This window comes from Microchirus variegatus (genome assembly GCF_963457635.1).
Source record: "Microchirus variegatus genome assembly, chromosome: 2".
NCBI classification, from domain to species: Eukaryota; Metazoa; Chordata; class Actinopteri; order Pleuronectiformes; family Soleidae; genus Microchirus; species Microchirus variegatus.
The window spans coordinates 28,768,428-28,788,473 of record NC_139803.1 but is presented as its reverse complement, the minus strand read 5'-3'; the positions used below and the strand labels follow the sequence as shown (position 1 = coordinate 28,788,473).

Sequence of the window (20,046 nt, the reverse complement as noted above, 5' to 3'; positions counted from 1 at the left end):
TTGTGTTCCTATCATCTTTTTCTTCTCTGAAGTTGTGATTCATTTTTAAATTAGTCAAAGTCAAATTTGTGGTGAAGAGCAAAAAAACAAAGCAAAAAAACGACCATAAACAGCTTAACTACATTATAAGCTTGTTGTTTGCGCGTCAGGTGAATACGCACGCACACACACACGGGGCAGAGACTGGGCGCGTCATGCGTCGTGTGTTGTTTTTTTTTCTTTTCTTCCACCCCTGGCTCACACATAAAGCAGCGCGGACAGATGCAGATCTTTGTGGGAACACAACATGACACGCACACAGGGTACCGCGCTCCATCCACACGGAGGAACCGGCTGTGCGCCTTTACGCGCGGCGGCTCCAGGAACGAGCTCACCCAGAAACAAGCCGAGGACTCCCAAGTCCATCCCACTTATCGTGTCAGTGATGCTGCCCCTGGTCCTGGTCCAGGTCCTGGTCCAGGAGGCTTCAGCTCATCCTCAGTGTCTGGACTTCGAACCGCCTTTCAAACCTCAGTGGCACCTGGAGTTCTGCAGACAGTACGAGGAGTTCGGATGCTGTGACCAGAAAACAGACAACATGATCGCGGAGAGATACTGGGACATCGTGGAGCAGCTGGAGGTGGCGGGTCACGACCTCTGTGCTGACATGCTGAAGGAAATCATGTGCCAGGTATACACGGATTTTGACTATATACATATATGTATTAATAATTCAAATGACCTCTCTCCAGTTTCTTACCTTAATTGTGAATGTTGTCGAAATAATGATCAGTTGCAGCTCTAATTGTGGAGAATGTTTATAGTTTTTATTCCCTTTCAGATTGACTCATTTTCTTGGGTTATATTTAAATTATGATGATTTAATTATTTAAATGTAATTTTATATTTAAATATAGTCTACAACTCTCAACTTTTATCTTTGAGCTTCATTATCAGACTTACATTTGTAAAATGATCAACGTCTTGAGACTATGAAACTTTCATTAGTTTTCTATTAAATTAAATGTTAATGAACCGTTTTCTATTGAATTACATTGAATGAATAGTTGGAGTGAAGGCAGTTTAGAAAAGTCATTTGATAATTATATGAATTATCCAAAATGTAAAGAGAGATTTTATGACATGAATCGGGTCCTGAACCAAAAAAAACAAATGAAGGTGTGCAAGTCTGAGGCACGGGATGTTAAATTTAGATTGCAGGGGGAGGCAAGAGGGAGTTCAGGATGGGGGTTGAGGAGCCGTTCATGACCAAAGTGCTTCTTTAATGGTTGCAGTTTTTGAAGTGAGGCTGAAGGTGGTGCTGAAAGTTTGCAGCATCAGTGAAAACATGTCTGCTAGTCTTTTCCAACAAGAAACTGCAGTTTGTGTATAAAGTGCTCACTCTCTGCACCAAAGCTCAGGGAAACAATCTGTGATTTTACAACAAGACACACAGGCTCCATTACTAACTTCAAATGTGTTATTCTGTGACTTCTGTGTTTGAACATCTTTGTTCTGATTCATCACAGTGACACAAACTTAGCAAAGGAGGGAGCAGAAGAATATAAATAATATATATCTGCTGTAACCCAGCCACTTAAACAGCTCAAGACTTGAAAAGGAGTAAAAGTACAAGTTAGAAGAAATATAAATAACAGAGTACATGAGTTAGATACAGTACATGAATGTATTTAAGGATTTGTACTTTGTTACATGACAACGATGCACAGGGAGAACATGCAGAAAGACCCCAGGCTGGGAATCAGATCCAGCACCTTCTGATACACAATAACACCTGATAGCAGTGTGTCATGTTTTGTCAGGAGTGCTCTCCTTATGCTGCTCACCTCTACGACGCAGAGGACCCAAACACACCTGTCAGAGAACTCCCCGGCCTCTGCTTCCACTTCTGCTCAGAGTTGCACAGGAGCTGTGTTCATGTGCTGAAATACCTGACTGTGGACCAGCCGCTGCAGGACACTGCTCACAGAAATGTGGGCACATTCTGCAGCCTATTCGAACTCTCTGACAAGGACTACTGCTACCCCAACGTTCTGAAGACGCCTGACCTCAACAGCAACCTGGGACAGGTGGTGCAGGACCCCAGAGGCTGTCTGCAGCTGTGCCTGACAGAGGTGGCCAACGGTCTCAGGAACCCTGTCCTGATGTTACACAGCGGCGATGACACACACCGCATGTTCATCGCAGAACAGGTGGGCTTCGTGTGGGTATACCTGAGCGACGGCAGTCGGCTGGAGCAGCCGTTCCTGGACATCAGTGGGGAGGTGATGACCACACCCTGGCTGGGGGACGAGAGAGGTTTCCTGGGGATGGCGTTTCACCCCGAGTACAGGCACAACGGACGCTTCTTCATCTACTACTCCATCCTGGTTGATGGCAAACTGCAGAAAATCAGAATCAGTGAGATGAATGTGTCTGCCCACGATATGAACGTGGCTGATCAACACTCAGAGAGGTACTTTCTCTTTTTTATATGTAAACAAGCACAAACTGCAGTTTCATCAAAGATTTCCTCAAAATGTTCTTCAGCTTCTATAGAAACAGGTGGTTCACAACACTTTACAGTTACAGGTAATGTCTCATGCCTTTTCTCTACATGCATGTGTGGTGTTGCTGGTTCAAAGCCAGATGCCAAACTTTTCTGTCATTTTCTTGTGCTAAGCGAAGCCACATTTGCTGAGGGTTAACCCTCTGCTGACAGAACTTGACATGGAAGTGGTTTCAGTCCAATCTAAACATCCACCTGTGCCAAAAAGTGAATTGTAGCCCCTGAAATGTGACTTCTCCATGGACTTAGTGTGATGAAAGAGATGGTTATAAAAACTATATACAAACCTGCCATTGTTTTAACTTGAGAATGTAAAAGAATGATGAAAAAAAATTCTGCAGAGCAGAATTAAAGATTTAATTATTTTTTTTTACCTTCAGGGTGATTTTAGAGATTGAGGAGCCGGCTGCAAACCACAATGGAGGACAGCTGCTGTTCGGCTTGGATGGATATTTGTACATTTTCACTGGAGATGGTGGAAAAGCTGGCGATCCGTTTGGGAAATACGGAAACGCACAAAACAGGTACAGGTTTGTCAGATTAACACCTGACCTTTAAATGTTAAGCACCTGTCCAAAGATCAAGAAGATCAGAGGTAAGGACTGGACCTGGAGTATGGAATATGTTCAAGTAAAATGAAGTCATAGCCATGAACCTTTTCCTGTCCAGGAGTGCTTTGCTGGGAAAAGTCCTACGGGTTGATGTGGATGGAATGGACCTCAGTGGGAAACCGTACACAATCCCCCATGATAACCCTTTCACTGGTGAACCTGACGCCCGACCAGAGGTGTACGCATACGGGGTGAGAAACATGTGGCGCTGCTCTGTGGACCGCGGTGACCCAGTGAGCCTCCATGGCCGGGGCAGGATATTCTGTGGAGACGTCGGTCAAAACCGCTACGAGGAGATCGACATTATTGTGAAAGGAGGAAACTACGGCTGGAGAGCCAAAGAGGGTTTCGAGTGCTACGATGTGAATCTGTGCCACAACTCCACACTGAGTGAGTATTTGTTCTCTCACCACCTGCTCTTTCTGTCTATTATTGAGTTCAAACAGCGAGTCATTCTGTGCCTCGACAGACGACGTCCTGCCTATATTTGCCTACAGTCATCATGTTGGGAAGTCTGTGACAGGGGGATATGTGTACAGAGGATGTGAATCACCCAATCTCAACGGCCTGTACATATTTGGAGACTTTATGAGTGGGTAAGATTCTCCTTTCTCTCAGACAGAAAAGTTGTTTTTAACTTTATTGAGAAACTAAGGAATTCAAATCACTTTGTATAAAAACTGTACAAAGGGAGTCAAACCATCACTTAGTTTATTACGTTAAGCTCAGCTAAGTGGCTGTGATTTACTGTGTGGTCCATGGTTTTGTATTTATATAGCCGATGACCGCTCATCTTTGAATTAAAGACGTCTTTGTTTGAATGTTGCAGTCGAATAATGGCGTTAGAAGAAGACAAGGCAACGGGAAACTGGAAAGAAAGAAGTGTGTGTATGGGAGAAACAAAGACATGCTCTTTTCCTGGACTCATCAATCATCACCACAAGTTCATCATCTCGTTTGCTGAGGATGAAGCAGGTGACACTTCCTCCGCCTCTTACTGTGATTCCATGAATGTGCTGGAGATGAAAAGCCTTTTTTCTGATTTGTGGTTTTCAGGGGAACTGTATTTCCTGGCCACCGCTTACCCGAGCTCCTCCTCTCCCTTTGGAACGGTTTTCAAATTCATGGATCCCTCCAGGTAATATCAGGGATTTAATGCGTTTAACTGTTTGGGATTGGTGAGTTACTAACACAAGAGGAGTCTGCGTAATTATTCAGCAAGGTAATGACCTGTAATTCTGCCCTGAAGGCCATCATATGATTGATATGACTCTGCTGTCTTCATCAGAGGAAGATGTTAGAGCCAACACCGATAGTGAAACATGTCCCTGACACTCCGATTCTGAGTGGTTGTCATAGATTTAGAACTAAAAATACACCACGTTTGGTCTTGTTAGTGGCTCTTTAGGTGTTTGGCCCTGTCCTGGTTTCAGTCTACAACCATGACTAATTATATGTTGTTTGACAAGCGTAAAGTCTCCTGATTCTATTTGTGCAAACACATTTAAAGGATCTCCATCGCTTAGATTTTGGAGTTAAAATGGTAAAAACACCGCACACTTTTAACCACACGAAGCCAATAAATGTGTTGTTATGTCAAAAAATGCAAACATTGCCATTGCATGGTTGCTTAATTGCTCGATGCTTGGGTTGTGGCTGTAATGAAACAAGATGGAGATCAGTAGAGGTTTTTATTTTTATTTTGGGGACATATCGTGCACAAACTGGGTGTTTGAATCTGTGCAGGAGAGCTCCTCCGGGGAAATGTAAGCAGAAGCCAGCGTCTGTCAAAGTGAAAGGGATAAAGATTCCATTTGTGCCCAAGGAACGTAAGTCTCCTCCTTTTTCTCTTATAGTTTAAAGTGTCAGTTTTTTTATGGTTTGCACATACCAGACTCTTTTTTTTGACTGAGCTTGTCTGACAAACTCACACGCGGACAAAACACAACCTCTTTAATTCAATTTCGCTCATTTTTTAGAAACTAAGATGCACGATCTTTGTGTTGGGTCACAAACGACAGATTTGTGCATAATTTACCAAACATCTTTGGTTTAACTCATCAAACAGAAATAGCCGTTAAACAGCCAGAAAAGTTACATTATTAAGTAGGTGTTTGGGGTGATGGAAGCTGATTCAACAGACTCGTATGTAGCTGCAGAGATGAATCAATAAAAGTTAGAACAATGGCTTCTGTGTCGTTTCAGTGACCGTGCTGGACACAAGTGAAAAACCCACGAGACCACCACCAAGAAAATTCAAACTCGTCACCAAACCGCCAGCGACAAGCAGCCGAGTCCAACCTACGACGATCCTGCCGACGAACCTGACGACAAACCCGACGACGAACCTGACGACGAACCTGACGACAAAAGCTACCGCGAAGAAGGAAACAAAACCGAGCAAGAAAAATGTAGCAAAACCATGGACAAGGAAAAAGCAGAAGGCCAAAGTACAGATGAAGGAGGCAAATTTGAGGAAGAAATCCAAGGAAGTGATAAAGAAGTCAAAGCCAGTCAAAAGCAAAGATAAAACAAAACCAAAGAGCAAGAAAACTGTGTCAGATCATTTAAAAAGGAATCATCTGAAGGCTTCAAATGGCCCAAAGAATAACACCATTAACACAAAGAAGAAGAAGAACAGCATAAAGGTCAAAGAGTTATCATCATCATCATCATCAGCAGCAGCAGCAACAGCAGCAACAGCAGCAGATCATGCTTTCACGAACAAAACAAAGACAGAAGGAAGAAGAAGGAGGAAGACAAAGGCTTCCTGCCAAGAGTAAGATGATTAATAAGAGTGTCACCTCCAATAAACTAAGAGCCAGCAGGGAAAAACCTTCATAACTCCAGCTAACATGCTTTAGCTTGTTTGTGTCAAACATAAATTCACAGCTTTATGTCTCCTCGTGAGGAGGAGGAGGAGGAGGATGAGGAGGAGGAGGAGGAGGAGGAGGAGGAGGAGGATGTAGATGCACGTTTTATGGGCTTTCATATTAAGTCCAGATGAGGCATTTCCTGCTCCTTCTCCTTTTCATGCCAGGCCTGCGCTAAGTGTTTCTGACATTTCCCCAAACATGTTGTGCTGTACCTTTAAGGAACATGCAGCTGTCGCACTAATGCAGTCATGCAGTCATGCACATAATGACACAGCTTCATTTACATCTTATTTTTGACTGTCATAAAATGATCGGCCTAAGTTAATCACTGACCCCGTATGTTTTTACAACACACACCCCCCATACACACACACATGCACACACGCACACACGCACACACGCACGCACAGTATATCCAACCCCAGTGTTGTTAGCATGGTCTAATTTTACAATAAAGTGTTAAAAATAAACATTAGAAAGTGTTCTGTGTGTGTGTGTGTCTGTAATTAAAGTGTAAACCACAGTCACCAATCCTCGTATAAAGACTGCTGTAAACATAAAGACGTCCACGCACGACATAAATCTCACAATACGGCATTTTCTTTGCTGCTGATCATCTAAATACCTTTTCACATGGTTGGTGTAGTGATTAGCACTCTTACCTTTGCAGCAAGAAGATCTGGGGTCAGAACAAGGCTCTGTCTTCATCAGTCGAGGTCACATGCTCTCCTCGTGTGTCCCCACAGTCCAAAAACATGCAGATTTGAGGATCTGGATTACCTGGAAAAATACAAACAAATGTGTTTATATGTTACAATGTGTATATATTGATACAGTAGAGTCACATGAGCCATCTTTCAATACTTTTGAGGTTTGTTTTTGTTGTGCAAATTGAAAACAGGTAAATCGTTAATGAAATACATGCTCTTCTAATCCCTGGGTCACATGGTTGGTGTCGCGGTTGTTGTTCTCCCCCGTGTGTGTGGGGGTTTTCTCCTCATCCTCTGTCAGTCTGCCTGTGAGTCCCAGAGTTAGGATACTTAAAGGTGCTTCCTCTGCTGATACATGGAGCTGACCTTGGCGAGGACTGCGCAGTAGCGTCAGTCATCTGCCCCATTCTGGTCAGGCTCAGCGAAAACATGAAGAGACGAATTCTGTAGACAACAGTGCTATACTGAGGTCCCTGTGACAACAACAGTTTCGGCAGGCGCTGTCCTGAATTGTTTAGGCTTGTGCTTAGAGTGGGAGCTGATACCTTTAGAGAAGGCAGAATAATATTTTTCCCGTACAAAGTGTACGTCGTCTTTGAACCACAGGAGCCTCTCTGATGACAGAGTAACAACTATACATTAGAGCTTAAATGTCACTTGGGCGATTCTGTCTGGAAGGAAGTGGCCCCTGGAGCCATGAGCTGTGTATGTCATTACCTGTGAGTGTCCACACTTTGACAGTTTCACAGGTGTCAGTGTTTCCTTGACATTTCTGTCAATGGATGGAGGCAGGAAGCAGAACGAAACACCGGAGAAACTGTGTTCCCTCTGTGATGTGATTCAGCTGCTGCTGTTACCCGAGTGTCCCCGGGTAATCAGACAACAGAGTGAGGCGCTGTAGAAAGACGATTCTAATGTTTGTGCGTGTGTGAGAGAGTGGAGGTCACAGATACTGGTGATGTTTTTGTTTTTAATAATAATAATAATAATAATAATAATAATAAAAAAACTTGAATAACCAGAGGATTCCATGAGATCAGAAATATGTTTAATACAACAGTGTAACCGGTAGCATGATAGGAACATGTGCGTTACTGACAGCAGCTTTAAAGTATTCTGTTGTAACCGTTATTAAAAACAACTGAGTGCAACATAGAAGTCACATTATTTCCATTCAGATGTAACAAAATATCAAATCCCTGTCATTGGTAAAAAAAAAGTGTAGAAATTCTTGTTTTCATGAGCAGGAATTTCAAAAACATTTCACAGCTGGAGAGAGGTGGCGCTGCTGAGCGCTTGCTCATGTTGAGAATGAGTGGTTGAGCGAGCAAGAGAGAGCGGCGCAGTGGTGTGTGTGTGTATTAGGGTTAAATTGCCCTGAGAGATTAAAAATTCAAAAAAAATTATAGATTAAAAATAAAAAGGGTGTTAAAAGTGAAGCATTATGAGGGACAAAAGTGCATCACTGCTGCTTCCGTCTGTGCATCTGATGAATAATTCTATCATTTTTTTTTGCTAAAACCTCTTGGTCTCTAACTGTATGACAGATTACCCTGGATTGTCATACATTGTTGGTCCAGTTCTTAAAAAAGCATCATTGTACAAATACAGCACTGTTTTAAAAAAACATGAATACATTTGCTCAAATATGTCATCATCATAGTGATGTCACAGCACCAAGGTCACCTGTTTGAATCCCATGTGAGAGTGAAGTGGGATTGACTCCTGACCCCAGCGACCTTTGTGAGGGGGAATCTAACAACATACTTTGTGTGACTCTCTCTCTCGCCGTTAGCGGCTGACGGCGTAGACCACGTCGCCCACCTGCAGGATCCCCGTCTTCTTCACCGTGTGCAATTGTCCAAAGAGCGGAGAGGATTTGTAGATGTGCTTCTCTGACGGATCACACAGGCGATAGCTGAGGAGGAATCATCGACACCAGTCAGATCAACAACACCAACAGCAACATAGCTCCAGTTCTAAAAGGCCGTGATGGCAGGATATCTTCAGTGTGTAATATTATGGGCTGTTCCACCATGTTGTTACCTCTTGAGTGTTTGGTACGGCTCTTTTCTGTGGAAAACACCAGTGTCAGGGTCGACGGTGGTGAAAAGACACCTGAAACAAAAACACTTTATTTGACTTTGATTATTTTGAGTTTGTTTGTCCGTCTGTCTGTTAGTTAGCAACATAATTCCAAAAGTCATGGACGGATTTGGATGACATTCAGGAAATGTCTGCAATGGGATCAGGAACAAGTGATTGAATTTTGGGCGTGATCCATAGACGATATCACTGGTTACAACACTCACTGTCTGACCCAGGCGCGCCGGCAAGGTGTATTTTATAGGCGCTGTGCCTACAACGTTTTCACAGCCTTTTTTATTTATCATAAGTTTTATTTGTTAAGTACTTCTGACACAGTTGTTACCTGTTTTATATGTTGCCAAAATATCAATGCTAAGAGTAGAAGTCCGGGGGGGGGGGGGGGCGGGGATTGCTGAGCTGCCTAGGCGGAGGTCTGCTCTCTCCAAGTGCTTTTCTAGTTCTCACTAAAACCTGGATAAATCAATCTCATTTTCCTCTGCATCAGTTTAATGCAATAAATGATGAGGTTACCTTCCACATGACATGACTCGCTGCAGTCGCACATTGCCAATCTGGATCTCGTCCCATGAATCCTGAAAAAAAAGGCGAGGCAGGTGGTTTCAGAGTTGGAAGAGATAAATTAAGAAGGAGATAAATTGAGTTGATGCCGATTCTGACAGCGAGCGATCAGGAGCCATCAGTCACATATCATCTAAGAAGAAGAACTGAGGTGAAAATGCTGTTTTTAACGTAGCCATGGACAAAGGAAGAGTGCACTCGTGTTTGCAGATGAACGACTGACCTCAGCAAATGCCTCGCAGTCACTGATCACAATGTTTGGACGGAACTGTTTGGCGATCAAGTCCTTCTCCGACTTGCTGCTCAGATTCTGCACAGAAGCCTCAGACAACAGCATCACAGGTCCCACGTCTGTGTACGCCAACCTCTGGATCAACAAGAAAACAGTGACATTCAAGCTCATCCTTGAACTCCTGGTTGTGCTGGAGTTACTGTTTAAAAAGAGTCCAATAAAGAAATGTAATCTCATTTAAGACAACCTCATACGGTGAGAACAGAGGCTCTGGTGATGGTCTCCCCTTCATCACAGCTTCAAAGTGAACCAAGCGGAAGGTTTTGTCAACTCCAAAATACCGAGTGAGCCAGCGGGACACCTCGTCCCCGCAGTCCCGACCCTGGCTTTCACCGCGATAAACTCTGCAAGCACAAAGACAAAAGCAAGGGTTACACAGAGGTACAGTGACGACAGTTTTAAACATCCGCAATAACAGAGACAACGAGACTTCCTACAATACGTCCTCTTATCGGGATCTGAGACAGTGATATATCGCTTCTAACACATTCATTTTTTGTAAAGTTTGGATGTTACAAATAAAATAATAAAAAATCTATGGACAGTTCAGCCCACTAGAGGGAACCAAATGCCCTCTCTCTCACTAAAAGAGTTGGCTATTATAATATAATATATGATTGAGCAAATACATATATCCAATATCGTGATAATATCTCTGGGAATTCCCACCCATAACGCCTCCTACTGGCCGTTACACTACACACACACCTGCAGTGCACCACAGGGTTTTGCTGGGATTGATTGAAGGGAAACTTCAGCTCGTCCATGTTTGGTGCGTTCAAACAAAGTTGACCTCCCTCACAGGTCAGAGACACCAGGACGAGACGAGGCTGCTGGACGCCGGTCACCATGCGTCCGTCCGCCGTCACCACCAGCCAGTGTCTGTCAACAAAACAAACGCACCCTTGTTTCAATAAACTGTTAAAGAGAACACAAATGGATCTGAATCATTATTATTAATATAAACAATAAACAACACTCGTGCAAGTGCAAGTGCAAGTGCAGAAACACACACAGCCAGTAAACAGTCTCTGTAAAAAAACCTGCTTGACAATGATCAGGTGAGATGGGAGAGACACACACACACGCACGCGCACACACGCGCGCACACACACACACACACACACACACACACACACACACACACACACACACACACACACACACACACACACACACACACACACACACACACACACACACACACACACACACACACACACCTGTCCTGTAGTTGTCCACACGTCAGTCCAAACTTGAGACACCCCCCCCCCCCACACACACACACACACACGTCCTGTAGTTGTCCACACGTCAGTCCAAACTTGACACACGCACACGCACGCACGCACACACACACACACACACACACACACACACACACACACACACACACACACACACACACACACACACACACACACACACACACACACACACACACCTGTCCTGTAGTTGTCCACACGTCAGTCCAAACTTGAGACACCCCCCCCCCCCCCCCACACACACACACGTCCTGTAGTTGTCCACACGTCAGTCCAAACTTGACACACGCACACGCACACGCACGCACGCACACACACACACACACACACACACACACACACACACACACACACACACACACACACACACACACACACACACACACACACACACACACACACTCACCTGTCCTGTAGTTGTCCACACGTCAGTCCAAACTTGAGACACCCCCCCCCCCACACACACACACACCTACACTCACCTGTCCTGTAGTTGTCCACACGTCAGTCCAAACTTGAGACACTCCGCCAGCTCCACACTCAGAGCTTTCCCGGACTTGAGAGGGTGAACGAGCAGCTGAGAAACGACCCCAACGCGCAGCAGCTTCTCCGCTTTGCGCAGGTATTTAAACGCGAGTCCGAATCCCAGAAGTCCAGCTCCGAGGACAAGAAGAGTGGTTCTCTTGTTCTCAGCTAACGCGTTCACCAGCCACGCCTTCACCTCCATTCTGAAGAAAAACAACTGCACTGACGAGCTCTTCTAGATCTTCATCTTCATCTTCTTCTTCTGGGGTGGAGCTTTGCACTCAATACTGCCACCTACTGGAGGGTATTCATGCATGAACGTGTGCGTGAATTAATTAATATGTGGATGAATGTGTGGATGAATGAATGTGTGCATCAATGGATGAATGTGTGCATGAATGTGTGGATGAATCTATGAATGTGTGGATGAATGTGTTCATGAATGTGTGCATGAATGTGTGGATGAATGTGTTCATGAATGTGTGCATGAATGTGTGGATGAATGGATGAATGTGTGGATGAATGTGTGTTGGGAGAACTTGTATGTGATGAATGTGTGCTATAATCTGTATGTATAGTCATTCACCCGCTCACTCAGATTCACACTGGGGTCATGTGGGCTTAAGTGTCTCACCATGGTTTTAACATTTAATCGAACCACACTCCCATCTGTAAATACATCTTAGACAGCCATCATAGCATTTCTCCTAGTCAAAATCGTATTCTCACTAGTCAGAATGGGAATTAAAGATATCCGCAATAACATTCTTACTAGTAGAAATGTTATTTCAAGATAACTACAACTTTGATTGTACTAGTCAAAACTACATTTAAGATATCTAAAAATCCTTAAAAAGTATAAGTGGCCGTTATAACATTTACTCGCTCGACTGGATATGTATTACAGATATCTGTAATTCAAATGGAACATTTCAGATATCCACAACGTCATTCTTCCTAGGACAAATGACGCCGCTTTTGCCATTCATGTGTATTGGGCTTTCGATTTCAGCTATCCACAACCTCATTCTGGATATCTGCAATAGAATTCTTACTAGGAGAAACACCCATTTCAGATATCTTCAATCCAATTGTTACTAGTCATAATAACATTTACGCTAATTGTACTAAAATAACAATTACCTGAAGTGACGTTGTTTGTCCTAGGAAGAATGACATTGTGGATAGGAAGAATTGAAATACAGATATCTGTAATACGTATTATCCAGTCCAGCGATTTAATGTTAAAACGGCTTGCCACACTCGCCGACACCTTTGTGTTTGAACAGAGAACAGACGGTGACGTCGCGTCTCAGCTGACCTCACCTCAGTGGAACTATTTTCGTCTTTGACACATATCCTCAGGAGAAAACAGCAGATGCTCCAGCCACAGGAGGTCGATACAGGGATTTGTGGAGTGGACACCATCTCGTGTCTGGAGGCAAAAGTCAGGCTCAACGCCAGCACTCACACAGAAAACACTCTGTTCTTACTGTACACAACACTTTAGATCCAATCACTATCACTACAGAGGACTACTTTAGTGCCACTTTATTAGGTACACAGCACTCCAGCTTAAGTGTGTTCACACCTTCTTCATACCTTAGTATAAAGTACAACATTCACATATTTGTACTTTGTCATTTATATTATTATATACTGCCACAAACCGACGACGATGCGATGACGCACCGCCGTACGTTTGCTGGTGACTGTGAAGAACCTGCTGTACGTTGTCCGGAACTGGAGCTCAGTCAGGATTCCTAAGGGGAAACCATCTGTGCCATAAAGGCTTTTCTATACATTCAGCAGGATTTTCTCACAAACAAAACGGCGGGGGCAGAATCATGTGACGTAAACTGAAATGTTTACATTTTTAATCTAAGCACATTAAGTATATATTTAAAATATACAACCCAAAGGGTTAGAAATGTGTACGTGTAATCAACACTGAGTCATTTAAATCTTCGACTTAAATCGTAATTCCATTGTGTGATTTAAAACACTTAAAATGGTCTTTTTCTCTTTTCTATTCCTCCTTCGTTACGTATTTAATCGAGTCCGGAATCATTTAAGTGTGTAGTAGTTGCTATCAATGAAGCTGAAACATCAGGGACCAAGATCTCCACTGAAACAACACCAAACACCAAAATGGGCTCAGAAAAACAATTTTAATTTTTACTTTTCCATCAATCACACAGTTTTCTTTCTGTGACTCATTGAGCTTTGTCCAAACACAGAAAACCTGCCTCTCTGCCTCGAAAAACTCAACATGAACTTTGATATTTAAGACTCATTTGATTGATTTATGAAATTATTTCTAAAGCTCTGGTGTGTAACTTCTATCACACACAGACACATACACCCGAACCACAATTCAAATCTCAGTCCTATCCTAACTTAACCTGTTCCTCAGAAATAAGCAGCGAATCACTTACAGCCCCTTTCCCTCCACTCAACTTCAAACTTAAATCCAATATTGAAAACCTTGTGTTTTAGAAGTTGAGAAGGGCGTTTAAATGTAAGCGTGGTTAGGAGACCAAAGTGGAGCACTGCTGCATCCCTCTGTGCTCAGCCTCCGCTAAATTCTATAATTGGTGGCTCAACGCTCTTGGTAACTTGCTCAGACAGCGACTGTGGAACTTCTCTGCATCGTTGGCTGACAGCAGAACAGTCGGCCTGGATTATTGGAAACCAGAGTGTGCACACAGTCTTTGTAAAATACAGCACCATATTTTTTAAATATAGGAATAAATAGTCGCTGAGAACTAGACTACACAGTCATTGGACCAGGTTTTGGTCTCCATGAGGACGACTGGTCCTGACACAGTCAGGGTTTATGCCAGAAACGTATATGCTGTAAAGGTCTGGTAGTAGTATTGCTTGACAGAGCCTGTTTTCAGACGAAGGACACATCAAACAAATATTGGTGGAACCAACCAACCCTAACCCATGGCTAAAGGTACGGGACGGGTGGAGAAAATCTTCACTCCCCTGTGACCATTGTTTCTTGGACTTTTGTGATACGAGGAGTGTGAGGAGTCTAATTCTGCAGAAGAAGAAGAATCTTCACTTCCACTTCCTGTGTCTGCTCGTCCCCTCGCTGTCCACCGTCCGTCTCATTTTCATGTTCATTATTCTTTCGCGTCACGTTCACGCGGATATACCAGGCTGAACGAGCTGCGCGGGATCAGAGTTGATTTTTGATCAGGCTTTTATTGCGATGACTTGTGTCCATGTAAACACAGTTATTGTTTCTGTTCACAAAGACCAAACCGTTACACCGAGAACAACCGCCAATCATCAGGTTACGCACTGCAGCTTTAACAGATCTAAAGTAACCCAGCAGAAAGGATCAGGCTGCTGCTTTGCTGCATTGTTTTTGTGCTGGTGAGAATGGACTTGTGATGACTGTACATCACTGCTGCAGTTTGTCACTTTGTCCACTTGCGATGTTACATAACAGAGCATGTGTTCTCTGTTCTGACAAACACAGAGCACTGAAGAATCACAATAACGGGGGCAACCACACATGTGAGTCATGTGAAGTTCTGAGTTATGTATCAGCAGTACAGTTCTGACAAATCAATTCAAATAAATAAATGTAAGGCAGTTTATGTAAGGCCAGAACAGAAGAGTGAACTCAATGATGGGGAAAAACAACATAAAACCTAAATGAACTTGTGACTTAATTAACATAAAACTGGAACTGCCTCTGGTTATGTGCTCAGTTTCTTGGTTATGTGCTCAGTTTCCTGGTCCCCTGCAGCACTTGCAAACACGTCACATGACGTATTTGCGTCTTCATCGCATCATCAGCTTCACAAAGCTCCACTCTAAAGCACAGTTTACTGCATGTGCTCCGTCCTCTCATCTATGGCTCCTACTGTTGCTGGGATGATAGCACCACAAAGACAAAGTCCACTTGTGAACACTGCCGTGTGTTTCCACGGCTGTTAGACGGAGCTGCGTCTCTGAAACACCCTGAAAGGAGAGAGAAAGTGTAGGCCTGTTGTTATGGAGTTGATGCTGGTGCACTGACGTGGACTGCAGACACAGCCTGACGATACAGGCTCCATGTAGTGAGGGCAGTTGCTGTTCTGCTGCATGTGGGCATCAGAGAAGGTCAGCTCCTGTGGGATGATGGCGGAGCCCTGGAGCTTCTCTTTGCTGCTGTACCACAGGCACGAGCAGATCGTCTGGAAATGAAGCACCTCAGTGTAGACACCTTTGAAATCCTTAGCCTTTCTGGTGTTGTCTGCTACAGGAGTGGAGGACGTAGAGGCGGAGACGGGTATGAGACGAGCCACCTCCCCTCTGGATTTGGTTACGGTCATCAAGGCCTTCTCTTTGGCGTCGCGCCGCTCGTCCTCGCTGTTCATGGTGAGGAAGCGAAGCACCACGAGGTTGAGGAACGCTCCGATCACAGTCAGGCCCATCAGGATGTAAACGAAGCAGAAGGCCACGTAGCGCGGGTCGTTCTGCAGAGCGTCGTCTCTCTGCAGAGCCACGTAGTCTCCAAAGCCAATGGTGGTGAGCGTGATGAAGCAGTAGTAGAACGCGTGCAGGAAGCTCCAGCCCTCGCACTGAGAGAACGCCATGGCCCCCACGCACAGAGTGCTCATGCAGGAGAAGAAGCCTACCGTCACCATGTTTGCCATGGAGACCTCAGTCTCGCGCATTCCCAGGCACTTCTTAGCTTGGTGTAGAAGGTATCTGACAAACGTGTTGATCCGCTCGCCCAGGCTCTGGAACATGACCAGGGTGAGGGGGATCCCCAGCAGAGCGTAGAACATGCAGAAAACTTTCCCTGAGTCGGTGCTGGGCGCTGCATGGCCGTAACCTGGAGGGACAGCACACGTGGCGTTATTTCAGCGATTCCAAAGACACTTTCAGTTCAGATTTATGTTTTCAAAAACATACATCAATGAAAAATGATTCGTTTACCAATTCAAAATGAAAGGTGTGACAGAAGTGGCAGGATTTTTAATTCAGTGTCATTATCATGCATCACCTTCTGCAGGTGTGTCTGCTTGATCACATGACCTTTGTGTGTCTACTTTGTGGTGCACAGGAAGTTCCAGTTTAAGAGATGGGATGATCTCAGTTGCAGTGGACGTCCAGTGAACTCACAGACAGATTACAGACATCTCAGACTCTCTGTTTTACATGTTGCTGCTGGTTTCTTGGGAGTTTCCTGGTTCATGTTCTCCCCCCAGGCCTCGTCGTATCCATTTTCTCTATCCAAACACCTATAAGACTGGACACATACCATTTATTTACAGCTAATTTAAAGAATATGCTGCATGATTATCTTCTCGTCTTTTTCTGCTTTAGTTTAATTCTGTTTTTCACACTTGAGTAACATTGTAAAGGCCTGTAATTCAACCTTTCTAATCTGTTTTTCTGGTCACCTCTAAGACTACGGATGAATACATTTACTGTCTCTGTGCTGCTAAATCATGAAATAAATAATAAAAGTGCATTGTTTCAACAGTGAACCCCAGTATTCAGCTTCATTATAGGGCATTAGTAACTAACTCCCACATTGTTGTCAGCTGGGATGTTGTAAATAAACCAGAGAGGCGTCACTTTCTCAGCCTGAATTAGCCTGAAGAGAACTTGTAACCACACACACACACACACACACACACACACACACACACACACACACACACACACACACACACACACACACACACACACACACACACACACACACACACACGTAGTGTGTGTGTAGTGACATTTGACATTTGAGTTTTATATATTTTATTTTTTATTATTTTCAAACAAAAAAGAAAGCCCTGGAGCTTTGATTGTTTTGGCTCTGGACTATCTGATGTGACCGTCCTTAATCCAATAAATTAAGGATAATTAAATAAATAAATAAAGGAATCCAGTTTTTCCCGATGTATGTGACATTAATAATGAATTTCTAATCTTAATATCTTGCATTCTTTTCTTGAATTTAAATGGTAGTTTTGCTAAAAGCCCTGGAAGGGAAGTGAACTCTGATGCACTCTGATGCAATCTACTTCTCTTTATGCTGCTTTATGAATATACGAATATACACGCTGTGCATGTGTTTAGGCACTGCACTGATGAGCGTTCATTGACTGTTTCACTCATTTTAAAGTGCTGACACATCGCTGTTTATGTTGGTGTTGGATGCTCTAATGAACCCTAACCCACAGATCTTCTACACTAAGGCAGTGTTACTGTCTTCCATCCCAGCGGTCTGTACTGAAGACTCTAGGAAGAAAAGGGCATTTAAATACACGCCTCCTTCTTGATTATCTAAAACTGAAAAATCTTTCAAACACATGACGTGTTATGTATATCTGTGTATCTTGAGTCTCTTAGCCCTAACCTATAGACCCGAGGCATAGGCCTTGTTCAATAGGTGGTTGCCTCCAGCGGCATCTACTGGAGGGGCGTCAACAAAACTGAAACTGAATAAACCGAGTTTATGGTGGCCAACAATAAACTGAATTCCAGTCTCGCTTGGGCACCAAAATGCAAATGAGCAGCCGTGCTGCTGCTGCTGCTGCCTTTGTTGGCCAGGGTTTTACTATCTGATTGGTTTTACCTGGTTAAATGAAAATCAATGAAAATCAATCCTAATAATAACAACAGTTTTTATGTATGTGGCCCCAAAGTGAAGAGGAAAAAAACGTAATCTTTGGAAAATAAAAGTCAAAATATTAGGAGAATTTTTTTTTTTTTTTTAATAATTATTTAATAAAATGTATGATGATGATGATGATTAATATTATTGTTATTAATAACAATAACAACAATAATAATAGTAATAATAATGTTTCACAGTATTTTCAAAGTCCTGATGCCTGAATAATTTTGACTTTATTCTCATAATATTACGACTTTATTCTCAAGAAATAATATTAATACAAAAAACAAGTTTAGTTTTTAAGACTTCCTTTTGTCTGCTATAACATTCTGTGATTCCCTCTGTGGTGACAGTTCAAAGGTAAACATCTCTGCTTGTAACTGTGTGTGTGTGTGTGTGTGTGTGTGCGCGCGCGCGTGTGCGTGTGCGTGTGAGTGTGTGGTTGTTGGAATGAGTTTTTAATGTGGATTAATAATAATAGTAATAGTAATAACAACTGTACTCAGCTCACCGATTGTCGTGATCACAGTGATGGCGAAGTAAAAGGAGCCAGAGAATTTCCACTGCACTCCTGCCTTGTGGGGTTTGAGCTGCAGGACCACGAGCTCCAGCTCCTCGAAGTTCGCTTTGGTCAAGTTATATTTGCGCATGAGCTCGTACTTCCTGGCGTCGAGCTTCCTCTTGTGACTTTTCTCCTGTTTGGACTCCAGGGTCTCGAAGACGGCGGCTCCGACCACCAGGTAGGTGAGGATGCTGATGATGAGCGCGAGAGTCCTGGCGTTTTGTCTCTTCATGATCATCAAGACAATCGATGGAAAACAGAAAATAAAATAAAAAAGTCCTGGAGTCCTGGAGGTGTGCGGGTGTGCGGGTGCGCAGGAGTGCGGTGCGCGCGTCCTTCTCCTTCTGACGACTCCAGATCCAACAGAGCGGGACTTTGGAGCTGGAGCTGTTCTCTTCAGCACCACCCACACATCACAGTTGGGTTGCTACTGTATTTGGATTATTTGTCACCAGCGTATATTTAGATCCTGCTGAACACACACGCACACACAACACACACACAACACAGAGAGAGAGAGAGACAGAGAGAGAGAGAGAGAGAGAGAGAGAGAGACGCGCGCGCTCAATGGGCAATCCCACAGTCCTGGAGTATATAATGGCTCAAATCCAGCGCTCACCTTTTAGCGCAGACACGCACTCATCATCATCATCATCATCATCATCCTCCCCCTCCCTCTTCTCCCCTGAGGCCAAAACAAAGGGGTCTCGTGAGTCGTGAAGAAGAACACCCGGAAGGTTCAGGGCTGCTAACCCCAGCAAATACAACCTTGCGCACGATTCATGTGTTCATTGGCAGATAAAATATTTACCCAGTGGCTCTTTAAACAGACGAGCACTCCTGGCTTCACAAGTTGTCTAGCAACCTAAAGACAAGGCCATCCAGTCACTGAGTAAACATTTGACAGCTCCTGTTAAAACAGCCCAATAATCCCATTACTCTCACTGCAGCAATCTCCTAACATTTAGGACAACAGTTTACTGTGTACGCTACACTTTCAATTCTTTAAACTTACCTTTTTGAATTTCACTTTATGATATGTGTGATTACTGTGTTCAGTCATAGTCGTCAAGACAGGACTTTTCTCCACAAGGCTCTATTTTATTAATTTTTAAATGTGTTATTAGGTAAAACACTTTGACCATTCAATAAACCTTCAGTAAGATCTGAATCAGATTATTCTGAGGATTGATGTCGTCAGTGAAGTTCTCTTACCTTATAACCACTGTCAGTTATAAGCCAATGTTAACATAATAATCTGATATCAAGAGCACAAAGTCTAAACGAGACATTGCCTTAACTTGAGTAATGGTTTCAGTCATCGATGCCCGTGGAGATCTTCAAGGCACCGTTTTA

The 20,046-nt window shown here is 43.6% G+C and overlaps 3 protein-coding genes across 3 annotated transcripts; 1 reads left to right on the top strand and 2 right to left on the bottom strand.

Annotated features, from left to right (window-relative positions):
* Positions 1 to 286: 286 nt before the first annotated feature.
* hhipl2 (HHIP-like 2) lies at positions 287 to 6,802 on the top strand (the record flags this gene model as incomplete). Its single annotated transcript, XM_083906205.1, has 10 exons — positions 287 to 670; positions 1,803 to 2,455; positions 2,929 to 3,072; positions 3,218 to 3,549; positions 3,629 to 3,755; positions 3,989 to 4,134; positions 4,216 to 4,297; positions 4,906 to 4,988; positions 5,365 to 5,609; positions 6,782 to 6,802. 10 exons carry the CDS (start codon positions 287 to 289, stop codon positions 6,800 to 6,802), a joined length of 2,217 nt encoding a protein of 738 aa, XP_083762331.1.
* A 1,734-nt stretch (positions 6,803 to 8,536) lies between these two features.
* On the bottom strand, positions 8,537 to 11,696 carry marc1 (mitochondrial amidoxime reducing component 1; the record flags this gene model as incomplete). The annotated part of the gene is made up of 7 exons (XM_083906193.1): positions 8,537 to 8,663; positions 8,792 to 8,863; positions 9,365 to 9,426; positions 9,636 to 9,779; positions 9,892 to 10,048; positions 10,413 to 10,586; positions 11,452 to 11,696. 7 exons carry the CDS (start codon positions 11,694 to 11,696, stop codon positions 8,537 to 8,539), a joined length of 981 nt encoding a protein of 326 aa, XP_083762319.1.
* A 3,754-nt stretch (positions 11,697 to 15,450) lies between these two features.
* Positions 15,451 to 18,922, bottom strand: kcnk3b (potassium channel, subfamily K, member 3b; the record flags this gene model as incomplete). Its single annotated transcript, XM_083885864.1, has 2 exons — positions 15,451 to 16,337; positions 18,640 to 18,922. 2 exons carry the CDS (start codon positions 18,920 to 18,922, stop codon positions 15,451 to 15,453), a joined length of 1,170 nt encoding a protein of 389 aa, XP_083741990.1.
* Positions 18,923 to 20,046: the final 1,124 nt, after the last annotated feature.